At 38.8% G+C, this 27,341-nt stretch overlaps 2 protein-coding genes across 2 annotated transcripts; both read left to right on the top strand.

The window, feature by feature from the left end:
* Positions 1–309: 309 nt before the first annotated feature.
* Positions 310–783, top strand: LOC107803221 (uncharacterized). Its single transcript, XM_016626858.1, has one exon. It carries the CDS (start codon positions 310–312, stop codon positions 781–783), a length of 474 nt encoding a protein of 157 aa, XP_016482344.1.
* A 22,230-nt stretch (positions 784–23,013) lies between these two features.
* Positions 23,014–25,950, top strand: LOC107803222 (pectinesterase-like). Its single transcript, XM_016626859.2, has 3 exons — positions 23,014–23,381; positions 23,630–24,168; positions 25,271–25,950. Exons 1-3 carry the CDS (start codon positions 23,014–23,016, stop codon positions 25,948–25,950), a joined length of 1,587 nt encoding a protein of 528 aa, XP_016482345.2.
* The last annotated feature ends 1,391 nt before the right edge of the window (positions 25,951–27,341 follow it).

Raw genomic sequence — 27,341 nt, 5'->3', positions numbered from 1 at the left:
AGCTAGAATGGTATGCAGATACTTCCTTCCGAGGGCAGGTATAAATGTACAGGGATTGACAATGCATCATGATATCACCAAATGTTGGACTGCCAAGGCATGTGATAGACTCAAGCCTATTATGCAAGCATTGCCTTCATGTGTAGTTTGGGAATTATGGAAGAGAAGGAATAACATAAAATATAGGAACTCTATCTCAACTAGTCGTGTGATATATCAAGTGTCATCGACCCTACAAGCACTTGTGAAAGTAAGGAAGCTAGAGGAATACATAATGTCCCACATAAATGGCATGAGCTCTTAGTAATGATGGAGAATTATACACCTAGATTAAAGGTCACAAAAGTAGTTTGGGAAATACCAGAAGAAGGCTGGATTAAGGTGAACACAGATGATGCCTCGAGGGGAAATCCTGGCAGGAGTACAATTGGATTTTGTGTAAGGGATGAATATGAAGACATTGTGTTTGCTGAAGGGAAGGAGATAAATGAGGCAACAAATACTGAAGCAGAAGCTGTGGCTATTGTAGAAGCACTAAAATTCTGCAGAATGCAGCTCTACCCTCAAGTGTATGTTCAAACTGACTCGATGCTTATGAAGAAGATTATGGAGGGATCGTGGAAGCCACCTTGGTGTATAGTAGAACAGATTGAGGAGATTATGCAGCTGTTGAATGAAGATAATTATGTAGTATCACATATTTATAGAGAAGGAAATAAGTTGACTGATCACCGTGCCAATTATGCTCTTGATCATGGGAATATAGTCTGTCAAGATTTCTAGCATCTAGACACACAAGGGAGGAGAATACTGAATAAGGATAAGCTACAATGTCCATATTTGAGGGTAAAGGTTGCCAAAAATTAAAGCTTGAGGAGATTAGAATAGGCATAAGACAGGAGTTATTGCTAGTTCAGCATATTCAAATCCTAAAGGAGGAGGATATGTTGATCAAAGTTTTCGCTAACATTGTTTTCTATTTTACAGGAAAAGCTACTGTACACATTCCCTACTCTTTAATGAACTCCCAATTGGTGGTACTAGTACATAGTACTCATTCTAATGGGAGGGATTTGAAGATAGGCACAAGCATACCATAAAGGAAGAACATGCTGGAGGATACTTTAGCGCACAGACTTTGTGCTTTTTGTAGTACCTATAGGCAATTGAATCTTAAAAGAACATGTGTACTAAGGAATGAGAGACAATATCAGTGTGATACCTTAAGGATACAAGAAACAAGATCCATAACAATTTAATTGGATAATAAGTGGAAACCCCCCACACAGGTCATTGATAAAGGTTGGTATGGATTTGTACAACACTGGTGCATGGGGGGACAATGCAATCATGAGAGTGGAGATACGCTATCTTGGAATGAAAACACATGGGAATATACAGAGAGTCATGCAATCAATATCAAAGAAGGCAGCTGGTTTGAGGAAGAAAACTCAGTCATCTACCATGTTCAAATCCTTAGGGAAGAGAACAAGGGGATGAATTTTTTCACTAACTTAGTTTGCTTTTTTTAGGTGACATTACTGTGGCTATGCCTTATCTATTGAGAACCTTCATCTAGTTAGTACGCAGTACTCATTCCGATGAAGGGGAATCATGGCTAAGCACAAGCATAGCAGCTTACAAAGGAAGGGGCAATTAATATGCCCATGTTCATGCAGTGATGAGTGACAAGTTTTGGCTAAACTTTTGGGTAAAAATGACTACGTTGAGGTGCAATAATTCGATGCAATTCTTGAACTTGATAACTCATAAGATAGACCATGCAAAGGTTCTATTAAGAATCGAAGGGATTACAAATGAAATGTCACTCAACAACAACATGCAACAAGGCAGAACAGGACAATCGAGATGGCATATTTGGCATGAGAATCTGGACACACTCGACCCAATCTGTGGGTATATCTCAATGCAGCATAGTAGAAGGATAACCAAGGATGGCATTCACATAAGAAATTCAATGAGGTGCAACAACATAACATGCAAAAAGAAGAGCAACAACAACAGAAAGACCAAATGTTGGACAGTGATAGTTGACAAATACATGAAGGGGTCATTATACTTCTTCTTGTACAACTATTACTGGATGAACATCATGTATAGTTGGAATGGAGTGGCAACAAGAAGGGCATTACAAGATCAAGGAAGGATACTTCAAATTCACAGTAAAGGGACAATGCTACAATTGCAAAAGGAAATGGGCTATATTGACAATCAACAAAAATCAACACTAAACAGGGCTATTTATGCAATGAGTGGAAATATGCTGGAGTTACAATGGAAATGGACTATTTGTGTAAGAAGCAGGCTAATCAAAGCGGTATAAAGCAAGATAAATGGGCTTTTATGGACAAGAGATGCAATGCGGATCTGGACATATCTATACATGAAATTTGGCTAGTTTTTATTTTCATAAAGTATATTAGATCTTATGTGATATCAGTTTTGAGCATCTTGCTCAATTTTGATAATATGCTCTATGTAAAGTTCAAAGTTTATGTTTTTCATATTTTAGGATGTCATGACACTTATTTTTTCTTTCATTTTATTATATAAATAAAAACTAGCCCTAGGCCCTGCCTAATGGATTGCTTAAAAAAAAGTCCCAATTCACTCCAAATATTCTCCGAAATCAATCCAACTACTTCGGCAAGTCACATAACCAAACATAAACATAGAAGAGGAAATAAATAGGGGAGCGAGGCTAAAAAATAAGTAACGACCGGTCAGATCGTTACAATTAGAGGCTTCATCATATAGAACTTAATGCTTTCAAAAGCATTTCCACAAGCTTGGTCCCATTCAAAAGGAACCCCTTTCTTGATGAGGCGACTAAACAGTTGGCATCTTCTAGCTAGATTCGAAATAAATCTTCTAAGATATGTCGACTTTCCTTGTAAGCTTTTTAATTCATGAACATCCTTAGGTTCGGGCCTTTTCAAGATAGCATCCACCTTAGCTTGATCAATTTAGATATCTCGATGTCGAACAATAAAATTGAGGTACTTTCGAGAAGCAACTCCAAAGGCGCACTTTAACGGATTCATTCTGAGTTGGTATCTCCAATGTCGTACGAATACCATCCTCAAATCTTGTAAGTGATTAGCTCTCTTCCTTGACTTTACCACAAAGTCGTCAACATAATACTCCACATTTTTATGAAGCATGTCACCAAAAATATTTTTCATGGAACATTGTTATGTAGTACTAGTATTTTTCAAACCAAAAGGCATTACCTTATAGAAGTATATACCTTTTGCATGTGAAAGGCGGTAAGTTCTTCATCATTTAGTGCCATACGAATTTGATTATATCCAGACAAGACATCCATGGAAGACATCGCCTCATATCCAGCCGCGACATCAATTATGAGATCTGGGATGGAAAGAGGAAATTCATCCTTAGGACAAGCATTACTAAAGTCAATAAAAGCTTGGAATTGGCCATTCTTCTTTCTTACAAGGACGATGCTTGAAATTCATGTAGGTTACTCAACTTCACGAATGAAACCAGCCTCAATAAGCTTATTAACTTCAGTTTCAATCAAGGAAACTAGTTCAGGTCTGAAGCAATGTTATGCTTATAGGACGAGTACCTCATTTGACAGCAAGATGATGAACAACAACTCTAGGGTCTAAACCTGGCATATCTTTGTAACTCCAAGCAACGTCTTTGAACTCCTTAAGTAGCTCGATATATTTGCTCTCTTCATCACCAGTTAGAGAGGCACTTATGATCACGCCCAACTATGTCTTATAAAAGGACAATGCGGACGTTGCAAATATAACCTGAGTATTTATGCCCAGAGTCGAATCCACGGAGAATTAACCTATCAATTACTTTCGTTGGACTTACTAAATTCTTTAGAATCAACTTCCCCAAACGTTGTGAATAACAGTTGATGGTATATTTAATAACTAAGATTGAAAGTCAATAAACAGTTGTAAACTAAATATGCTTAAGTTGTGAACAATAATGAGAAGGTTCTAAGGTAGTGATTTCCCCTATTGATGGAATCCCTTCTGTTTATGTTTCATATAGATTTACCAACACATCTCTATCAATCATGAACACTCTTTTTACCGTGAATCTCTCCCGAGTAATCACGATAATATACTAGACGCACTCTCCCGAGATACGCTAGCTGGCTTTGTTTATTACAGTTCACTTTAGATTGCACCCAAGACTTCGTTATCCCTAATCTCGCCTTTAAACCCGCAGTTATAGATCCCTCTTATACTTTGGGAGTGGTGTTGTTCAACAATCACCTAAATATGCACTCTGTCCTGAGTTATGCACACTAATTAGGCACAACTAATTGAGGATCCTGTCAATTAACTACAACAAACACGTAGTTGAACAAATAGAGATTAAACTGGCAAACTATATTAACATAATCAAGAAGTTCATCCTTCAATAGGTTCCATCAAAACTCTAGACAAAGGATTTAGCTACTCATGACAATGGGTAAATAAACTATGAAAATATTCATGATCAAAATTGCCAGAAAAATAAAGAGAAGAAGAAATTATGATGTTTTAGGTGATCTCTCACACTTGTTTTCCTTGCCAAAGTACTCTCTAAAACATTACATGCCTCCCTTGGGCGAGTTCTATTGTTTAATATAGGGTTTTGGGCTAAAAATCCCGTGTTTTGCACTTCAGTCCCTCAATTTTCCGCTTCCTATCGCGGTCCTACCGCGGTTACGCCAGGACCGCGGCCAACTAGCCTCTCAAAATCCGCAACAGCCTTCTGCCGCGGTCTGATCGCGGTTACGCCGGGACCGCGGCAGTCCATATCCAGTTCTGGTTTTGCTGCCTTCGCGTGGTGCACTTAGCGAATATTGTAAGATTGGCCTCTTTTTCTCTGTAATTGATCCCAAAAGTACTCCATAGACTTCTTTTATTGTATATAGCCTACAAAGCATGAAAAGCACTAATCAGAGCATTTTGTTATCAGTTTTTACTATAAAAACTATAAAAAAAGGTGGTTCTTTAGGGCCTAATTATAGTCGAATTCACCTATTATCAACACCCCACACTTAAATCTTTGCTCGTCCTCGAGCAAGTTGAACCACACTTCTAGGCCTAATCGTTCGATGAATTACCCAGTTTATGTCACACCTGCCATTATGAAAGAACAATCTAAGTAGTGCAACAGCCACACCTCAGATGAAGACTCTAATGCCATGCCACACTCGTGCTTACTCTAGTTACTCTAAATAGAGGTGAAAACTTGCTTTTTCTTCCTGAGTCACATGCCCTCACATCACATTTCTGAGAGAAGTTCCACACACATAAAATCAAGCAACAAGGAACTATAGATAGAATGAATCCACTCACTCTCAGCAAAGAACATTCACATGCCACACAGATACACCATAAGCTTTCCCTTAGTGTAATACGCTACTAATCGAGTTGTTCAGTCCAAGATTAAGAGGTCTTTATTTGGTTATAATGTAGGCTAAGGGATGGGTCGGATATATTTGGATATAGTGACTAACATCCCTAAGCACTTTTAATTCAATCGTTCCCTTTATTCCAATTGCCATGTTCAACCCAATCATTCTTCCACACTTGTTTCATATGCTACCCCCACTTTTCTTTAGGTGCAACTGGCCTCTTTTTTTTCTTTTCTTTTTTTATATTTTTTTTAACAGCCATTGCAATATTCAAGTATTTTCCTGCTTTTCCTTTTCCCACTCCATTACTACCCCACACTTTGACTTTTATATGCTCTTTAACAATTCAAGTGCTTCTAGGAGGTACAGGTTCAAACAGTCAAACTATTCAAACACAGGGATGTAGGTTATTGTAAGGTTATCAAAGAACAGGCTTCAGGCTCGAAGAGGTTAACTATGGCAATATGTACATGTGAATTCATAATTATACATGCTACACAAGGAAATGCCTCAATCATCTCTAAGACCAAACAACTTCTATTTCGTTTTGCAAACACACAGGGCAAGTTCTAGGTATCGCATGCAAGCACAGAATACAAGTATTATCTCACACATACTTGGCATGTAACTCATTCCAAATTAGTTTGTCAACACACTCACGTGAGCATTCAAGAAAGACAATGTGTGCAGAATTAAGGCATAAAATTACGAGTCTACAAACGAGCCTAGACGTCGCACCCTCAAGTTCGTTTTAGTTATTTGCAGGTGTGTACATTACGGGTTGCATTCTTACCCTCACCCATCTTAGTCCAATAGAGTCCTAAGGGTTCTAAAAATATTAAAGAAAAATCTACCTAACCCGGTTCAAGAAAAGCCTTTGGAAAAGAACCGTGGTCAAAAGAAAAACCAAGGGGGAATTACTACACTACCTAAAAAGAAAAATAAAATAAAAAAATCTAAATGGACTACTTCCCTCAAGAGTACTGTCCAAGTGGTCCGTCCTCAGGAAGAGTCTCCTACATTTATTTATTTATTTATTTTAAACCCGACTTTGACCCTCAAGAGACCCGTCGACAAGTGTCCGTCGTTGGGCCAAGTTAGTTACTTCTAAGGTGAGTACAACCAATTATACATAACAACAAAGATATAGAACTACAACATACTCAATGTATATGTACACTAACAATACACCACTAAAGCAAGTCTCCCACCCCACACAAAAAGAATATGCCATGTCCCCATGTCATAACACAAATAAAGTGCAGAAGGGTAAGAAGACTTCCCTGAGCATCACTCGGAGTCGGAGACGGTGCTGGGATCCACATGACAAGCCCTCCCCAAAGCACGGAACTAAGCTATCATCTGGCTCTCAGACCTGGCCTGCCGCTGAAACATGACATCCATACGCACATGCAGGCCATCCACCGAGGAGCGAAGATCTGCCACCTCTTCCTCCAAAGAATGCAACATGGGTCGGCTGGACTGTGATCTAGAGAACCCTGCCCGAGGATCCGGCTCCATCATACGATCTCCTGGATGGTGCCATGGGTGCTGGGGCTTCATCCTCATCATCAAGCTCAATGGTTGTGGGTGCATCTCTGCCCATTGTGATCTTTGAAGCTCTGAATGCCGCTTTTGCGGGCAAAGCTCCATCTGTAGGATTGGTGGGGACACTATCCAGCAGACACAACCTCGTCACAAGTGAGGGGAAGTAAAACCTCTTAGATAGCAGAGGTGACCGAAGGATCATTTCATCTCCAATAATTCTCGCCACATCAAAGTCTTTCTTGGTGACGAAGCACCACACCAATAGAGCCCGTAGGTGGTTCACATCTGTCGTGTTGCCCGTGGGCAATAACCGACTACAAATAATGGTGAACCAGCACTTAGCCTCATGTGTGAACGACTTGGAGTGAAGGGAAATGTTTTCCTATAGCCAGATTGGTCGACCCCCTGCGCAGATTATCTCAATCATATTGTCCCAAGTGACCCCTGGGCGTCGTGGTAATGATCAATGTCACCAGTGAACTGGGGCAGCTGCAAGACCTGGCAAATCTTCAGAATTGAGGCATCTACCACCCTGCCTCGCACAATCACAGACCGGCACAAATGTTCCGGGCAGTTCGCGTAGAACTCCCGGACTAATATTGGGTTTTCCGTCTTAGGTTCATTAAACAAGAACTCCATCTCCCTCCGTCTGATTTCCTTATACATGTCTTCTTTTTCCATACGGAGGGTAGCCCTGTCAACAGGAATCTCAGGGATAAAGCTTTTGGTGGCCTTAGCATGAACCGCGTCCTCTGCCTCCTGTGACTGGAACCTGGTGGCATCATATATTGGCATTTGGGAAGTGCTTGCCGAGCTCTTTCGCCTTTTTCGGGCCATATTACCTGCAGACAATTCAGGGTAACAATCAGATGCATCCTAACATGTGCCAGTCGGATGGGTACTCAGACTTCGCCACCCGATGGCACCAAACAGTTTTCTTTTGTCAATCAATGCCAGTATACCCAATTAGTAAGGTGCCCAAAGTTGACAACCTCCACTATTGCCCTCAAACTACTATTAATTCTACAATTCCACCATATAATACCCCACACAATCTCCCACAAGCGAATCATGTCAAATGCTACCACCACCACAAACTAAGAAGGGCACAAAGTGCTCTAAAATTTTACAACACACCCTAATTTTCGGCCATTTAGGCCCCTCCACCAAGCTTCACCCTAAAAAATTTGTTTAGGCCTCCAAACATTTTAAAAATCGCCCCCAAGTTAAGCACAATAAAAACCCAACCATTTAAGCATCAATCATGGCCAAAAGAAGCAAATAATGGAGAAAAGGAAAGAAAAGAAAGAAAAAAATAAAAAAATAAAAAATTTACACTAAAACACTACCTAGGGTTTAATTGAAACTAATTTAGACTACTCATTACACTAAGTTATGGAAAAGAACGAGAAAAGAATAGAGAAGCTTACCTTGAGGATGAATGGAAGGGATAGGTGGTGAAGAGAGATGGAGAAGAAAGGAGGGGCAACAATGGGGGTTTGAGGGATAGGAGATGGTGTGAAAGAGAGAAGAGAAGAAAGAAGGGGATGTGGGAATAGTGGGGGGTTAGGTTTATTAAAAAGGGGGGGGGGATAGAAAAAAAATAAAAACAATTCTGCAACTTACCTGGCCCGCGCTGATCTGTCGCGGTCCTACCGCGGTTATGCTGGGACCGCGGTAAACCTCTTTCAGAGGAGGTATTTGATCGCGGTCCTACCGTGGTTACACTAGGACCGCGGTAGACTTCTTTCAGAGGAGGTCCTTGACCGCGGTTCGACCGCGGTTATGTTGAGACCGCGGTCTGGGCGTGTTCCTGCTACTTTTTTTTTTCATGAAGTTATGCATTACACTTACAACACATTTGTGGGTTGCCTCTCACACAGCGCCTGATTTAACGTCGCGGCACAATGTAGATGAGCACATTTAAGGCTCGCTTGACCTCTGTGGTTCAGTCAGGTGTAGCTCAGACACTTCCTTTGTTTCGCTCATGCCCACATATAGTTTCAATCTCTGCCCATTGACTCTAAATGTATGAGAGTATTTCTCTATGGCAATCTCGACAGCACCTGAAGGGAAAACTTTGACCACTCTAAATGGTCCAGACCATCGTGACCCGAGTTTACCCGGAAATAGCCTTAATCGTGAGTTATAAAGCAACACCATATCTCCAGTATTGTAATTTTGCTCCATAATGTTCTTGTCGTACAACCTCTTCATTCTTTCCTTGTACAACCTTATGCTCTCAAAATCAAGATGTCTGAACTCGTCGAGCTCATGCAATTCTGTGATTCTTGTTGTGCCCGCAGCCTCGATGTCTAGATTCAGCTGTTTCAGTGCCCACCACGCTCTAAGTTCAAGTTCCACTGGCAAATGGCAGGCCTTCCCGAACACCAGCTTATATGGTGACATACCAATCGGTGTTTTAAAAGCAGTTCTATAGACCCAGAGTGCATCATCTAACGTTTTCTCCCAATCAGTTCTTGTGGCGTTCACAGTCTTGGTTAGCACACTCTTTATCTCTCTGTTGGACACTTCAACCTGCCCACTAGTTTGCGGGTGATAAGGGGTAGCCACCTTGTGGCGTACATCATACTTTGCAAACAACTTCTCGAAAGCTCTATTACAGAAGTGAGTGCCTCCGTCACTGATAATCACTCTTGGTGTCCCAAATCTGTTGAATATGTTTTTCTTCAAAAAACCCACCACCACTCTTGCATCATTAGTGGGTAACGCTGCAGCTTCTACCCATTTAGACACGTAATCCACAGCAACAAGTATGTACTTATTGCCATAGGAGCCGATAAAGGGACCCATGAAGCCAATCCCACAGACATCACGCACTTCCACCTCTTGAATTGGGTTCATGGGCATCTCATGGCGACGGGAAATGTCCCCGGTCCGCTGACATTCATAGCAGCCCTTCACCCATTGGTGCGTATCTTTAAACACTGTTGGCCAAAAGAATCCGGCCTCAAGCACTTTCACAGCTGTCCTGACCCCTCCAAAATGTCCTCCATAAGCCGATGCGTGACAAGCCTGCAAAATAGAAGATTGTTCTATCTCGGGGACACACCTCCAGATCATATTATCAACACAAATTCTAAACAGGTAAGGCTCATCCCAATAATACATGCGGCAGTCACGATAAAACTTTTTCTTTTGTACAGATGAAAGGTCATAGGGAACTATACCGCAGTCCAGGTAATTTGCAAAGTCTGCATACCATGGTGCTTCCTTAAGATTAGTAGCGAGCAGCTGCTCGTCTGGAAAGGTTTCCAGGATATCTTCAACCTCAACTGCATTTTCAGCTCCCTCAAGTCGTGATAGATGATCAGCGACTTGGTTCTCTGTGCCCTTACGGTCACAAATTTCAAGGTCGAATTCTTGCAGCAGCAACACCCAACAAATCAGACGCGACTTAGACTCCTTCTTCTCAATCAAGTACCTGAGAGCTACATGATCAGTGTATACAATTACCTTAGAACCAATCAGATATGATCTGAACTTGTCGAAAGAAAACACCACAGCCAACATCTCCTTCTCAGTCACAGTATAGTTCAGCTGGGCTCCACTCAGCGTTCTACTAGCATAGTATATTAGATGCATCAGCTTGTCCTTCCGCTGTCCTAGCACTGACCCCACTGCGTAGTCACTGGCATCACACATGATTTTGAATGGTTGCTCCCAGTTGGGGGCTACAATGATAGGTGCTGTGACCAGTCTCTTTTTCAGCTCCTCGAATGCTACCCTGCAATCATCAGAAAACAAGAAAGGGTGATCTTTTTCTAACAACTTACAGAGAGGGTTGGCAATTTTTGAGAAGTCTTTTATGAATCTCTGGTAGAAACCGGCATGCCTAAGGAAGCTTCTGATTGCTTTGACTGAAGTTGGAGGCGATAGCTTTGCTATTACATCCACTTTAGCACGATCCACCTCAATTTCTTTTCTTGACACCCGGTGCCCCAAGACTATGCCTTCTTGTACCATGAAGTGGCACTTCTCCCAGTTCAGAACCAAGTTAGTCTCGATACACCATTTCAGCACACGTGTCAGATTTATCAGGCACTCATCAAATGAATTCCCCACCACTGAGAAGTCATCCATGAACACCTCTATTATGTCCTCTACCATGTCAGTGAATATGGCCATCATGCACCGTTGGAATGTGGCGGGTACATTGCATAGGTCAAAGGGCTTCCTCCGAAAGGCATAAATGCCATAAGGGCAAGTGAAAGAGGTCTTCTCTCTGTCCTCCGGTGCAATGGAGATCTGGTTGTATCCTGAGTACCCATCCAGAAAACAGAAGTGTGACCTCCCTGCCAGTCTGTCTAACATCTGATCAATGAAGGGAAGTGGGAAGTGGTGGCTAGATTTAGCTTTCTATAATCCATGCAAATTCTCCAGCCCGTGACTGTTCTTGTAGAGATCAATTCATTGTTATCATTCTTAACTACCGTCATGCCACCCTTTTTAGGTACACATTGAACTGGGCTAACCCAGCTGCTATCAGAGATTAGGAAGATAATTCCCGCGTCTAACCACTTTATTACTTCCTTCTTCACCACTTCCTTCATGTTAGGGTTCAGCCTTCTTTGGTGTTCCCTGGAAGGTTTGTGTCCCTCTTCCAGTAGAATTTTGTGCATACAGTAGGCGGGGCTGATCCCCTTTATGTCTGCCATGGTCCACCCAATGGCAGTCTTGCACTCCTTAAGTACCTGCAAGAGTTTTTGCGCCTGCACATCTAACAAACTAGATGAGATAATAACAGGTAATGTGGAGTTAGGTCCAAGGAATTCATACCTGAGATGGTTGGGCAATGGCTTTAACTCCAGCTTTGGTGGTTCTTCGATAGATGGCTTGGCTGGAGGAGTCTCTCGATTTTCCAAGTGCAAGGGCTCAAATTCTAGAGTTCTATCCCAGAACCCTCTACCCTCTAATGCCAACACCCATTCCGCCAGTTCCTCTCCATTCACCTCATCCAAATTCATTAAACATGTAGCAAGGGGATCCTCAATGGTTAGCACCTCATCATCAGTCTCTACGATTACATCCACGGCATCAATAAGAGAACAATTAGCGAATTCACTTGGTCGTTCAATCTCATCTTGAGCTCCCCGGTTCGTTCAATCTCATCTTGAGCTCCCTGATTTCACAATCAATGAGATCTCTCCCTGTGGCCAAGAATGGTCTTCCCAAAATTATGGGAATCTCTTCATCCACTATGCAGTCTAAGATCACAAAATCTGCAGGGAACACAAATTTCCCTACCTTAATTAGCACATCATCCAGTATACCAGAGGGTCGTTTCACTGTCTTGTCAACCAGTTGTAACAACATAGAGGTGGGTCTAGCTCTTCCAATGCCCAGCCTCTTATAAATCGCCAGGGGCATAAGATTGATGTTGGCCCCTAGATCACACAGTGCTTTAGCAAAAGCAAAATTACCAATAGTGCATGGAATTGTAAAGCTCCCTGAGTCAGACAGCTTTTCTGCAATTGGTCTAGTCACCACTGCACTACATGTCTGAGTAAGAGTAATTGTGGCCAAGTCTTGGAAATCAAACTTTCGGGACATCAAGTCCTTCATCATTTTTGCATACCCAGGCATCTCCTTCAAAGCTTCAATCAATGGTATATTTACCTGGATTTGTTTCAGCATTTCGAAGAACTTCTTGTATTGTTCCTCCTTTTGGTACTTAGCCAGCCTCTGAGGGAAAGGTGCAGGAGGTCTCTTCTTCCCAATCAATTGGGATTGATCCTTATCAGCTGCTACATCAACTACTGGTTCCTGGACTGTCTCAGCTTCTTTCTCGGTCGCATTCTGAATGCTATTTTCTTCCTGGGCAGGCTGGACTGACACCTCTGTCAGTTTCGTTGACTCATCCAGCTCAATGGGCATTGGTATAAGTGTCTCAGCTTGTCTAGTGTCTCGAGCCCTCTCTTGCTCTACATCCAGATCTCTGCCATTACATAGACTTACCGCCATCAGCTACTTTGGGCCTTGATCTTTTGGATTTATCTAGGTGTCTGCAGGTAGTGTCCCATGAGCACGATTGTTCAGAGACATAGAAATTTGGCCCACCTGCACTTCAATATTCTTGATTGCTGCATCATGTGCATCCACTCTCTCATTAATCTTTGCATTAGACCCAATAACCTGCTGCATCATTGCCTCAAGTCTAGCAAACCCATCTTCCTGCCTTCCACCATGCTGCTGCTGAGGAGGGTGATACCCCTGCTACTGATTCTGATTATTATATCCCTGTGGCCTTGGGTAAGGTGCCATATTGTTAGGGGGGACTCATACCTCCCATGTTTCCATTGTTGAATTGTGCATGGACTAGCCTGTATTGCTGATTTTGCTGGCCCCAATTCTGACCACCCTGTCTCTGGCCTCCATAATTAGACACATAATTCATGTCTTCAGGGTAGTGGTGATGATCATGTTCTGCATTCCATTGGTTACCGATTGGCTGACTAATGCAAGATGCTCACAATCCCCCATTGGTAGTATCTACGATGTGTACCTGCTGCTTCTGCCCTGACTCTTCCACATTTTTGGTGAGTATACTCATCTGTGTCAATAAGGTGGCCATATTTTTAGCCATAGAGTTGGATGGATCTAAGGGCACTGAGTGAACCACTGGAGTGATAGGTGCATTCCTGGTTGTCCATCCCGAATTTTGTGCCATCTTGTCAAGCAGACTCTGGCCTTCTCTCCATGTTTTGCTCAAAAATGCTCCACCAGCTGAAGCATCAACAATGTTCTTCACGCTATCTCACAATCCCATGTAAAACCGCTGCCCCAACATCAAATTTGGAATACCATGGTACAGGCATATAACCAGCATCCCTTTAAAGCGCTCCCATGTTTCATGCAGTGTCTCCATTGGTCTCTGTTTAAAACTCAAAATTTCATCAATTTGTTGAGCAGTCTTATTGGGTGGGTGGAACTTGTTATGGAATTGCCTGACTAACTCATCCCAAGTTGTTATAGAATTTATGGGAAGTGAGTTTAGCCAAGTCTGGGCAGCTCCTGTCACTGAGAATGGAAATAATAACAGTTTGATTGCTTCAGGAGTTACGTTGGGCTGCCTTTGGGTTTTGCATATAGAGAGGAAGTTCTTCAAGTGCTGCTGAGGATCTTCGACTTGCGACCCCGAAAATAGTCCCTTGTTCTGCAACAAGTGCAACATGTTATTCGTAATTTGGAATGACTCAGCCTGTATCTGCAGAACTACAATGGCTGTGGACAGATTTTCAGCTGTGGGTTGTGCCCAGTCATAGAGAGCAGCCTCTGGCACTATTGGTACTGCTGGGTTTTCCTCGTGATCCCTCATGACTGTTTCGAATTGTGCAGTTGTTGGTTGTTGTTTGTTTTTCCAATTAGCCCGATTCAAGGCCTTGAAAACTTTCTCGGGATCTGATAATGCTTCAAATACTTTACCAGATCTCGATGAGTTTCTAGGCATGCACCTGTGCAACCAAGTCAACAAACGTTAAAATTTCAATGTAAAAATTGGGTATAGAGAAAAAATGACTACAATAAGAATTTTTGTACTTCTTTCAATTGTAATTGATAACATCGTTAATTTCCGGGCAACAATGCCAAAATTTGATCACACCCAACTATGCCTTATAAAAGGACAATGCGGACGTTGCAAATATAACCTGAGTATTTATGCCCAGAGTCGAATCCACAGAGAATTAACCTATCAATTACTTTCATTGGACTTACTAAATTCTTTAGATTCAACTTCCTCAAACGTTGTGAATAACGGTTGATGGTATATTTAATAACTAAGATTGAAAGTCAATAAACAGTTGTAAACTAAATATGCTTAAGTTGTGAACACTAATGAGAAGGTTCTAAGGTAGTGATTTCCCCTATTGATGGAATCCCTTCTGTTTATGTTTCATATAGATTTACCAACACATCTCTATCAATTATGAACACTCTTTTTACAGTGAATCTCTCCCGAGTAATCACGATAATTTACTAGACGCACTCACTCGAGATACGCTAGCTGGCTTTGTTTATTACAGTTCACTTTAGATAACACCCAAGACTTCGTTATCCCTAATTCCGCCTTTAAACCCGCAGTTATAGATCCCTCTTATACTTTGGGAGTGGTGTTGTTCAACAATCACCTAAATATGCACTCTCTCCCGAGTTATACACACTAATTAGGCACAACTAATTGAGGATCCTGTCAATTAACTACAATAAACACGTAGTTGAACAAATAGAGATTAAACTGGCAAACTATATTAACATAATCAAGAAGTTCATCCTTCAATAGGTTCCATCAAAACCCTAGACAAAGTATTTAGCTACTCATGACAATGGGTAAATAAACTATGAAAATATTCATGATCAAAATTGCCAGAAAAATAAAGAGAAGAAGAAATTATGATGTTTTGGGTGATCTCTCACACTTGTTTTTCTTGCCAAAGTACTCTCTAAAACATTACATGCCTCCCTTTGGCGAGTTCTATTGTTTAATATAGGGTTTCGGGCTAAAAATCCCGTGTTTTGAACTTCAGTCCCTCAATTTTCTGCTTCCTATCGTGGTCCTACCGCGGTTACGCCAGGACCGCGGCCAACTAGCCTCTCAGAATCCGCAACAGCCTTCTGCCGCGGTCCGACCGCGGTTACGTCGGGACCGCAGCAGTCCATCTCCAGTTCTGGTTTTGCTGCCTTCGCGTGGTGCACTTAGCGGATATTGTAAGATTGGCCTCTTTTTCTCCGTAATTGATCCCAAAAGTACTCCATAAATTTTTTTATTGTATATAGCCTGCAAAGCATGAAAAGCACTAATCAGAGCATTTTGTTATCACTTTTTACCATAAAAACTATACAAGAAGGTGGTTCTTTACGGCCTAATTATAGTCCAATTCACCTATTATCAACTTACATATGTGGGCTTTGGATCTTTAACAACTCCGAGATTGACTTCTTTTAGTGTATCAACCATTATCTTTACCCCTTCTTCAAGCTCAGGTGGTGCATCTTTAGTGTCTTCATCCTCTTTAGGATCACCATCATTGAAATATATGTGATGACATAAATTAATATCAAGCCACTTTTCCTCGACTTTCGCATGAGATGAAGCATTTTGTTCGTCATGAATGGTGATATGATATGATAACCCTACACTTTCTTCATCTTCTTCACGTTCTTTAGCATGAGCCTGCTTTGAGGACCTCTTAGGATAAAACTGCAAGTTTTGTCTCTCGCTTCATTTTAGAAGGAACCAAACTTAGGCAGTCTATGGTTGAAATTTACTTTTTAGTGAAGATAGGTGCTTCGATCCTTCTATTACTTCCATGGAACTTGTGTCCCATCTACAATGGTCCCAATCTATCAAACACCGAGGTCCTTTGTTTGTATGTCGATCAAACACAAAAGGCTACTCATTATATATTGTAGACTCTTCTTTAGTAGTAATGTAGTTACAACTTGCTCTTTTTATGGAGATATTGATTGGTGTGGGTTGTTTGTAACCAAACCTTCACATGATTGTTTCATGCCTTTCTCCATCATCATCTTTTGAGTAGGGTTAAAAGCTTCATGTGGGAGCTTTCCCAATTTGGATGGTTCATTGGGATCATATCCAGCTTTTGCTAACAACTTGTAGGCATTTGGGTCAAGGCCCTTATATGTGCGCTCTGCATGAAGCACTAGATTTAGAAGCAGATTGTGGTTTGATGATTTGACAAACCCTATAAGCAACTTTGTGGACGACTTAATTGCATCAATTCGCTTGATAGGATGGGTCAAGCCTCTTAATACATTATCTTGTAGTTCAGAAGATGGATCTTCAACCTTCGTTGCCTTTGGGACATAACAAAGAATATGATTCACTTTATTACTTGAAGATATCTTATTTTATCTTGTTCCTATCATAGAGTAATTGATCCTTTTGACCGTAATATTTGCCTTACCAGTTGTAACATCAGCCTTTTTTGCAATATTTTTGATCGACATCACATCATCAAACTTAACCTCCTTTGACAAATAATTCTTTAATTTGAATTTTGCATCAGCAAAGTATGATTCTGTCTCGGTGAAAAGCTTATCATCAACAACTACCTTCTTTTCAGCCCCATCTTTACAGTACTTAAGCATCGATGATAAGTGGATGAAACCACTTTGTTATCGTGTATCCATGTCATTCCTAACAAGATGAGGTCTTTGTATCGATCATGTTCATCCATGTACTCGAATGCATATCTCCTATATTTATTTCCAATTTGATAGTCCATATAACTTTTTACCTTCCTTGATTCATCAAATGACTTTTATATAGTTCATCCATTGGTATACCAAGCTCTTTGACAGTACGAACTGGGAGAATATTAATGCCAGATCCATCATCAATCAAAATTCTACTCACTCTCTGCTCACGCACAAAGCCAACAAACATGGGACAATTATGATGTGTTTTACCTAGCAAAAATCATCATTAGTAGGTGTGATTTGTACATCACAAGTGTCCACTTCTTCAAAGAGATGCTCAGTGAGTTCTTGAGAAGGTGGCAGCAATGACGGATCTTCTTTCGTTGTCTCTTCTTCATCTACTTTACAACATGAGGCCTTGATATCTTCACAGGAAACTTGCATGCGCAATCAGCTTGACAGAAATTCTTACACTGTCACTAGATGACGTAGTCGTTGATAGTGATTCTCTTCCATTTTTGTTTTATTAAAATTCTTATTTACCCTTCTCTTCTTGGGCCTTTTCACCACTTTTCCCATAGTTAATTTTTTGTTTGACTCCTTTTGTGAATTTGTCTTGCAACGTCTCCACCGAGTCACAAGAATCCAACCTTCATAACCAGTTTTACCATCATGTGATTCACTTCCTTATTGAGATCTTTCCTCCACTATTACTTTATTCACTATAAGGATTAGCAATGATTTGCTCACGTCAAGAGGTTAAAAGTTACCAAATTTAATCATCTTTGATGGTGATGTAGTTTGGATGCCCTCATATTCATGTACTTCGACAAAATTGCAAAGAATAATGGGATTAAGTCAACCAAAAGTGACAGAGACTTGATTCGAACTTTCTTTCTCATCCTCGAGCTATATTTTTCCTTCATCGGTCAAGTACATGACTTTATCCTCGAAAATAAAGTATTTTTCAATAGGGTGGCTAATCAACCGATGGTATTTGCAATAATTTAAATCATTAGTCTTTCCAGCTTCATCTGGATGCTTCATTTCAAGTAACTCAATGAGTTCTTCAAAAATTGCTGGAACATCGGAGTCCACGAATGGATACTTCTTCACTTGCATTTCCTTCAAAGTTAAATTTCGGTAAGTTTTATCCTCTAAGGATGTTGTCTTCATATTTTGCTTCTTACTCATTTTTGTAGTGACCTTTAATGGTGGGGCATTAACATTCATTGATTCTTTACTCTCAGACTTTGGTATAAACTTGCCCCCATTTTATTTCTTGTTTATCCTTCCCTTTGCAAGATTCATAAGCAAGATTCCACTTGAAAATATACTTCACTCCATATCATGAGCAAGTATAGCTAATTCTTCAAAGACTTAAGCTTGATACCTTGTAGAATGTAGCGAAGTCCCCAATATATTCCTTGGATACACATTTCTATTTTTAAAGCTTGACTAAGTATGTCTTTGCAGTTGAGGTTGCATTCGTCTATCGATAGATAAAATCAACGACCAGCTCATCCTTCTATTGACGGGGGTTTGTGAGTTTAACTATACTTACAGTTTGCCTTGTGCTATAGAAGCTATTGAGAAATTCATGTTCAAGTTTCTCCTAGCTATCTATGAAACCAACATCGAGACCAGTGTACCAACCAAAAACATTTTCTTTTAAGGAGCAAACGAACTGCTTGACAAGATAATCTCCATAGGTTCCAGTATTATTACAAGTTTCAACGAAGTGTGTAATGTGTTTCTTTGAATTTCCTTTACTATCAAATTGTTGAAATTTTGAAGGTTAATAACCCATAAGCATCTTCAAACTATCAATTCATGAAGTATATTTCTTCGCATATGCGAGAGAATACTTGGCGGCAATACTGTACTTGTCTTTAATGGTTCCCATAGTGAAGTCTTTCAACTAGTCAATGGGAATTGCCCTATCAGATGAAATTTGAAGTTCCTTAGGTGTCATTATTTGCCTTGCGGATGAGTCTCATTTATCTTGCATCATAGGGAGCTTCCCAGGTGCATGACTTGAATCTCCCTCCATCATTTTTTCAATACTATTTGTCAACTTGACAATTTTATTATCTTGATCTTGCATATGCTTCGTTGACTCCTCAATTGCCTTTGTTAAATTTGCGAGTTTTTCTTTAACAGTTGAAGTGTTAGTCACCTTTGGTTGGTTAATTGCCGTGGATGGTGGAGTAAAACATGGATTTTCTTTTACATCGTACTTTGAGTGGAACAACTCATGTGGAGTGATTGGAGCAAATTCAGTGATCAAGACATCATCATCATCTTGTATGATGAGATTCTTAGATCTAGAGGGGCTAAGTAGAGCCAATGTCTTTTCAACAATTTCAGCAATGTTCTCTCCTTCTTCCAATTCAGTTGAAAAGGATCTTGCCCCCTTTGAGGATCAAAAATTAAAGATAGGAATCAGTGCAGATAGAATTTGAAAAGCATGTTGTCCCAGAAAGTTTTCTTTGTTCCTAGTGATCGGTCATATGCTTTCCATAGTAGCGTCTAGCAAGTTTTTCACATCAGAGGAAAACTTGGAATCTGTGGCCTTAGTAGTAGCGAATTTGAAATTGGTCTTCTTTGGAGCCATTTCAGTGTTCTTAAAATTTGGTAATTGAAGAGATGAGGGGTAGAGATCGTCCCACCGGGTGTGCCAAAAATTTGTAACAAAAAATTTTTGCATAGAGAAAAATAAATAATCAAGGCAAGAAAATTGCATAAAAATGTAGTATTTGATTTCAATAAATGATTAGCATTACAATTTTTATAGTGTTCCTCTGATTCTTCAAGAATATAAACTATCTTGATGAGCTTGATTTTGATTTTGATTCAAGAGCCTGTGAAGCATGGTCTTGAATCTCCATTTTGAACTTGATTTAATTATCCGCCACGAACAAGTAATTTGATCATGAACGCCTTGATATTTGGTTTGCCTTCGTTCTTGATCTTGTAGCTTGAGTGCTTGAACTTATAGTTTGTGGAGAAATTTGCAACCTTTGATCCATGAGCTCTCTGCTTGATTCTTGTTCTCACTTCTAGTGTCTTCTAGCTTTATGAAGGCTTCTATTTATAATTGTAGGGAACGATGTGGCTTTGCATATTAATTAGTCCGTTTGAACTGACCAATACCAACTAGACACTTGTCACAACTTTATTGGTTGTTGATTTGACTTGATATGCCATCCTTTCTTGACAAATGGCATGATTTCATTGCCTCATTTATTTGGCTTGGATTGCCACATCACTTGACACGTGGCATGAGACTGGGCTTTAAGATGAGCCATAGTAATTTGGGCCTAATAAATTGGGTTTATCATTGAGAAATTTTCAGAAACCACTATGTTTTAGTGATTATTAGCTTGCTATAGCTACCATTTACTAAATTACTTCCTATAGCTATATTTTCACTTGTTATAGACTGTATTCGATGTATTTTTGCAACTGTATTCATGAATACAGTAGCAAAACTCGGCGGAAAACAAGGGAGTTCAGCTAAGTAGAGAATGTATTCGACTGTATTCGCAAGCTGTATTCGTGATACAATAACGAAATTTGCGAAAAAAGGTCTTCAGCTGTTTAAAAACGGTAAGTGAATCAATTAACGCGATGGACTCTTAATATAACTCAACAAATTCAATTATAACACACAAAATTTGTATTTCCAATTATAGAAAAGATTCTTAACCGAAAAATACCCCAAAAAACAGAGCAATCTTTAGAGATTCAATCCATCCTTTCTTTTTTTAATGGTATCTTTACTAAATATTTTTTAGTGATATCTTTACAAATAGATTTATATATTAAAATTATATAATTACATTGAATACAGTTAAATACATAAAAATACATTGATTACATGAAGTATAGCAGGTCATCTATAGTGCAAAATCATATAAATATATACTGCAGATACATTATATACATACATACATACATACATACATACATACATACATACGTTATATTAATTAAAAAAAACATATAAATACATTCATGGAATACAACAAGACAGTGAATACAATGAAATACATAGAATACAACGAGATACATTGAAATACAATGAAAAAAAGACAGTGAATACAATGAAATACATGGAATACCGCGAGATACATTGAAATACAATGAAAAAAAAGGTAACAAACTCTTCAAGTTCCTCAGCTCCAAACTCCGTCCCCAATCCACCAATATCCAAGCCACCGCCATGTGGGGCGTCGCCACCGGTTAAATGAAGATAGTTGTTGAAGAAGTACCAATTTAAAGGATCAAACAGAAACTAGAGACATAACTTCTTCAGATCTCACAAGGCAAATATGAACAATCAATGCAAAATCTAAGAAAATTTAGAATGTGTAATACAACTGTGTGAAAGAAATCGCCGGCCGGAGGAGGGGGTTAGGGGTGACACAACAAGGAAGGGGGGAAGTGGTCGCCGGCTAGATCTGTCGTTGGCGGAACACAGCCCCTACTAGGGTTTCTAAAAGCAGGGGAGGAAAAAATCGGGGGAGAAAGAGAAGAAAGAGGAAAGAGAAAGGAGGAGATAGGGAAGAGAGAGGGAGAGAGAAAAATAATACACATGGTATTTAATAGCTTAAAAGTAGGAAGTGGCCATAAATAGATATTTTGCTATAAAAAATAAAAGGTAGCTATAAGAGATAATTTTTTAAAAGGATATTTACTTATAATAAATAAGGTATCAACCTTTGCTATAGGAGGTAAAATTTCCTTTATTCATTTGGAACCTAATTAAATGGACTAGACCAATATATTTGGACTACTTATTAAATCCAAGTGTATTAGCCATAATATTTATTTGGAATTTATTTTAAATTTAATATAGTCCAAAATAGTTAGATTTAATAAAGTTTAAATGTTTACAAGTACAAGATTCAAAATATCTAATTTTTAGTATGAGTCGATTACAAATTCTTTAAAAGTTATAAAATACATTTAAAAGTTTAAAACTACAATAAAGTACTATAAGTCAATATATTAGTAACTCGCTATATTTGAAATGAGTTTGAAAACTCTTAATTAAAGAAAATATCATTTGACTCCCCAATTAATACAGATAGAGGAAGCCCTACCAAATACTTTGTCGAACATAATTTTTGGTTATCATTCATGTGCAGCAATCTTAATTTCCATGGATTTGCCGGGGCACACGTCTGTGTTTCTTTCATTCCAGATACGCTAATCTTTGAAAACAGTTAGTGGTAGAAGTGTCCTATATATGGCAAAAATTTGTTCCTATGACTTTTTCTTCAATTTCTCAACATTTTCCACGCGTACGTATCTAGTTTTCGGATACTATAGTAAATGAAGTTCAATATCAAGTTAAAACCTTATTAGTTCATGTTACCCACTATCGGGGAAAAAGTAAGTTGGCAGTGAATTTGGAAAATTGATGAACATGTAAGTTTGGAGCCTTAGAGGAGCTTTAGTAGCAGTGACGAAACTAAATTTTTTTTCAAGAGTGTTCAAATTTTAAAGAAGTGAATTTTTTTTTGACAAAGGGTGTTCAATATGTGTTATATACCTCTAAAATATAATATTTTACCTCTGTACACAGTGTAATTTTTCGACGAAGGGTGGTCAACCATGTGGCTTCGCCATTGTTTAGTGACGAGAAAAATTCCAACCATCCTAGTCCTGCCCAGTTGGCACCTCACTGCTTCACAATCAATTGTGCCTGAAATCTAAAAATGCTTTTATATACTTACTTTTTTCAAAGCATCTTATTAATCTTATTCTTAAAAATTTTGTCACTCTTCAAGCTATAAATCTATAAATAGAGGGATTAATTGCACGTCGACCTGGACGAAACCAGTGTTACAACCATGGGTAAAGTTCATTCATTACTTCCATTTCTCATGCTTTTTTCCTTTTTCTTTCCAGCAAATGCAATTTCCCCTTTTTCTTCAGAATCCTTTTGCAGCTATACACCATTCCCCGAATTTTGCAAATACATGTTACCGATCAACAAGTCTGCTACTATTCAAGACTATGGCCGTCTCTCTCTTCACCATTCCTTATCAATGAATGATCATCTCCTTTCTTTGGTCAATGACGATCTCTTTAATCTTCGATATGCATTGCCTGAAACCACCATTCGTGCCCTTGAAGATTGCCAACTTCTCTGTAGCTTGAACCATGACTTTATTTTAAGCGCCATTCAGTCCATCCATTCTACAAACATGCTTGAAAGGTTAAACTATTAGAAAGAGCACACTTTAAATTACTTAATCATATTATCCATCAAAACACCCCATCACATGTGGTTTGATCATATATATATGTTTCACTTTTTCCGCGGCTATGAGATTTGAAACGCTGCAGAACGTCATGCATGTTATGTTACGAATCATATTGATTTGTATGTCCTATCTTATCTAAAAGTATAAGCGGTTAGAAAATGCACATTTTTAATTACTTAATTATATTTTGTATCAACAGGTTACAAGCTAAAGATATTCAAACGGTGCTAAGTGCCATATTAACAAACCAAGAAACTTGTTCCGACGGTCTCAAAGATGTAGCTGTTGGTACAATCGTGACAAATATGCTTCTATCTCCATTATCGGATGGGGCCAAATCTTTTAGCGTTTCATTAGCACTTTTCATGCATGGATGGGGTTATTCCGCTATCAAATCCCGATCACTATCAGAGAAGAAATTTCCATTTTCTGGTGGAAGGAAACTGCTTCAGTCAAATGAATATGGTGTGACTGTGAATCAAAGCGTGGTTGTGAATCCTGATGGAAGTGGTAACTTCATAACTATTAATGAAGCTGTGGCTGCAGCTCCCAACAATACTGCTGCAGGCAGTGGTTATTTCTTGATTCATGTGGTGGCTGGTGTTTACGAAGAATATGTTTCCATTCCCAGTAACAAACGGTATATTATGATGACGGGTGATGGGATCAACAAGACTATTATTACTGGAAACAGGAGTGTGGCTGATGGTTGGACTACATTTAGTTCTGCAACATTTGGTAACTTTATTGATATATCCATTCGATCATTTTCAAGATTTTCTTTCATTTACTTATATTTTTCATGTATGACTGTTGCTCGAGAAAGCAGTATATATATATATATATATATATATATATATATATATATATATATATATATATATATATATATATATATATATATATATATATATATATATATATATATGTGTGTGTGTGTGTGTGTGTGTGTGTGTGTGTGTGTGTGTGTGTGTGTGTGTGTGTGTGTGTGTGTGTGTGTGTGTGTGTGTGTGTGTGTGTGTGTGTGTGTGTGTGTGTGTGTGTGTTAATTAAAAACGCAAGTGAAATGTTCCTCCGTATATGCACACATTATCACATTAATTTCTAGAGAGTTGTTTAATTTCTATGTGGTCATTGTTTCTGTGTAATCTCGTGAAGGCAAGTGGACAATTTTAATTATCATTATTCTGTCAATTAGGATTTTGCTCAATCGTAAAAAGCTCAATACCAAATTTCAACTATTCATATTCTGGGACTATATATGTTATTTATGTGTTTGTCTTTTATTTAACTTTTATTGATTGTTTGATAAAGTAATTTAAACAAAAATTATTTTAAAATTTGTCCAATTAATTTAATTTGACATGACTTGAAACATGAATTAATTGAGATTAGAATCATTTTAGAATTAAAGATCTTATAGTAATTAACTTATCTATAGTGTTAACAGTTTTAAGAATATTTGTCTTTATAACAGTAAATGTGTTTATAAGCACTTTTTATCCAAGCACATGAACAACTTATTTTCAGCTCAAATATTTTTATCCAAACACATAACTGCTTATTTCTAAAACAAGCTCCAACACTTAGAAAGTGCTTTTAAGCATCAAATGCTTAAAAGCTACTTAAATTTAGCCAATCCAAACGGGCTCTATACTAGTTTATTTTAACTTGTTATATATATAGCAGATTACATCCTGATTTTTTAGGTTATTAGTCTCACTTGTTATGAACAACATATATAGTTATCTTTAGATCTCCTAAAACTATAAACTTTTATTTTTTTAACACTATCAAAATACATAATTTAAACCCTTAAATTGTTTACCTTCTTTGGCAGCTGTAACCGGGAAAGGATTCGTTGCTATGAACATAACCTTTAGAAACACGGCAGGATCAATCAGGCACCAAGCGGTAGCTATAAGAAATGGTGCAGACATGTCCACATTTTATGGCTGTAACTTTGAAGGGTACCAAGACACCTTGTATACTCACTCCCTAAGGCAATTTTATAGAGAATGCGATATTTATGGGACAGTGGATTTCATATTCGGGAATGCTGCTGTAGTGTTCCAAAATTGCAACATTTATCCGCGTCTCCCAATGCCTAATCAATTCAATGCCATTACGGCACAGGGCAGAATGGATATCAATCAAAACACTGGAATTTCAGTCCAAAATTGCAGCATCAAAGCTGCCCAAGACTTGGCTTCTACTCAAACTTTTCTAGGGAGGCCATGGAAAGAGTACTCGAGAACGGTGTATATACAATCATTTATGGACAGTTTGATTGATCTTGCTGGTTGGTCTCCATGGTCGGGAGATTTTGCTCTCAATACATTGTATTATGCTGAATACGCCAACACAGGGCCAGGGTCTGTGACCACTAATAGAGTCACTTGGCAAGGCTACCATGTGATAAATGAGACGGATGCTGTCAACTTCACTGTTTCAAGTTTAATTCAAGGAGATGTTTGGTTGCCTGCAACTGGAGTTCCTTTTACTAGTGGCTTACTTTGATAAGGGGCTAATTAGTTCTTTGTTCTGCAATTTACAAATTCTTTCTTAATTAAACCTATTAAATTTTTATATGAGAAAGAATGTTATCACTGAAGGATTTATAATATTTGAGCCATAGTACTATTTATACCACTGTGTTTCTGTTTAGTACAATGTACCCAATCCCTCAACTTTAGCCTTTGCATTATGTTTCATGTTTCGAAAACTTGGATAGGTTCGTATTATTTTGGGACTTGTTGGCATAATTTGGAGAGTTCCTGGGGTTCCTCCGGTGAGTTTTGGCATATTTGGGGAAAGTTGAAACATTATTGAAAACTGGTGCTGGTGCAGCTGCAGAGGTGAGCCGCACCTGAGGGCTGCACCTGCCCCAGATGCATTTTAGGTGCCTCTGCGCCTGGTGCCTTTTTAGGCCAGAATCTCAGTTTAGTATAAATAGCTCCATTTTGTAATTTTAGTTCATCCTCCATTAATTTTAAGAATTAGGAACTCGGTTTTAAGGGGAATTGTATTTGATTATCATCCATGACGTTGGAGTAAGTAATTCTAACTCATATTTATGATTATATCATGGATCCATTTATAGATTTACCTTAAAAACAGGGATTGAAGGTGAATGGTGATGAAACTTTAGAGAAAACTTAGAATCGCCTTAATATTAATTTAAATGCCTTAATGGACTTGAATTAAAAAAATCGAAGAATAGATTTGGACTCATAAAGTTATGAGTAACTGAATTTTGATTTGTTTCAGAGTTTGATCATGTGGACTATGTTTAGGCTGTTGGTCATGCACTGTACATATGTTTATAAGTCGCATCTAGGATTTCACACTTAATTGTGATTATAGAACATGAGTTGTCCGTGTGAACTATGATATACACATGAATTCGTTTATGCGGTTAGATATTGCGTGCGAATATGAACCCGTCCCTCGTTATTTATTGTATCACCTGATTACCACGGGCAGTGTGCACACAACTGGATTGTTCGATACGTGGAGTGTTAGAGCATATGTAGTGCCATTTGATTGTAAAGCTTAAGTCTTTATTATGCATTAGTAATTATCGACTTTTCTTGTTGCATTTCCTATAAATGCTAGACTCGTGCATATCTAATTATGTTGTTTCTATACTTTATTATTGTTTTCATAACGTGAGCAAGTTTGATACAATTCCTCGACATTACTTTATTGAGAACAATCGATGATACTTACTGAGTATGTGTTGGTGTACTCATACTACCATTTTACATTTCATTTGCGAGTTATGACCCTAGCGCCAGCAGAGTTCAGGAGGGAGCTTACAAACTTATTTAGATACTTATAGTGGGAGCTGCTTCGCCTAGTTTGCAGCACACTGGAATCCCCTTCCATCTTCAATTACTGTTATTCAT

This window comes from Nicotiana tabacum, chromosome 5 (genome assembly GCF_000715075.1).
Source record: "Nicotiana tabacum cultivar K326 chromosome 5, ASM71507v2, whole genome shotgun sequence".
NCBI classification, from domain to species: domain Eukaryota; kingdom Viridiplantae; phylum Streptophyta; class Magnoliopsida; order Solanales; family Solanaceae; genus Nicotiana; species Nicotiana tabacum.
This window is presented reverse-complemented; position numbering and strand designations above follow the sequence as displayed.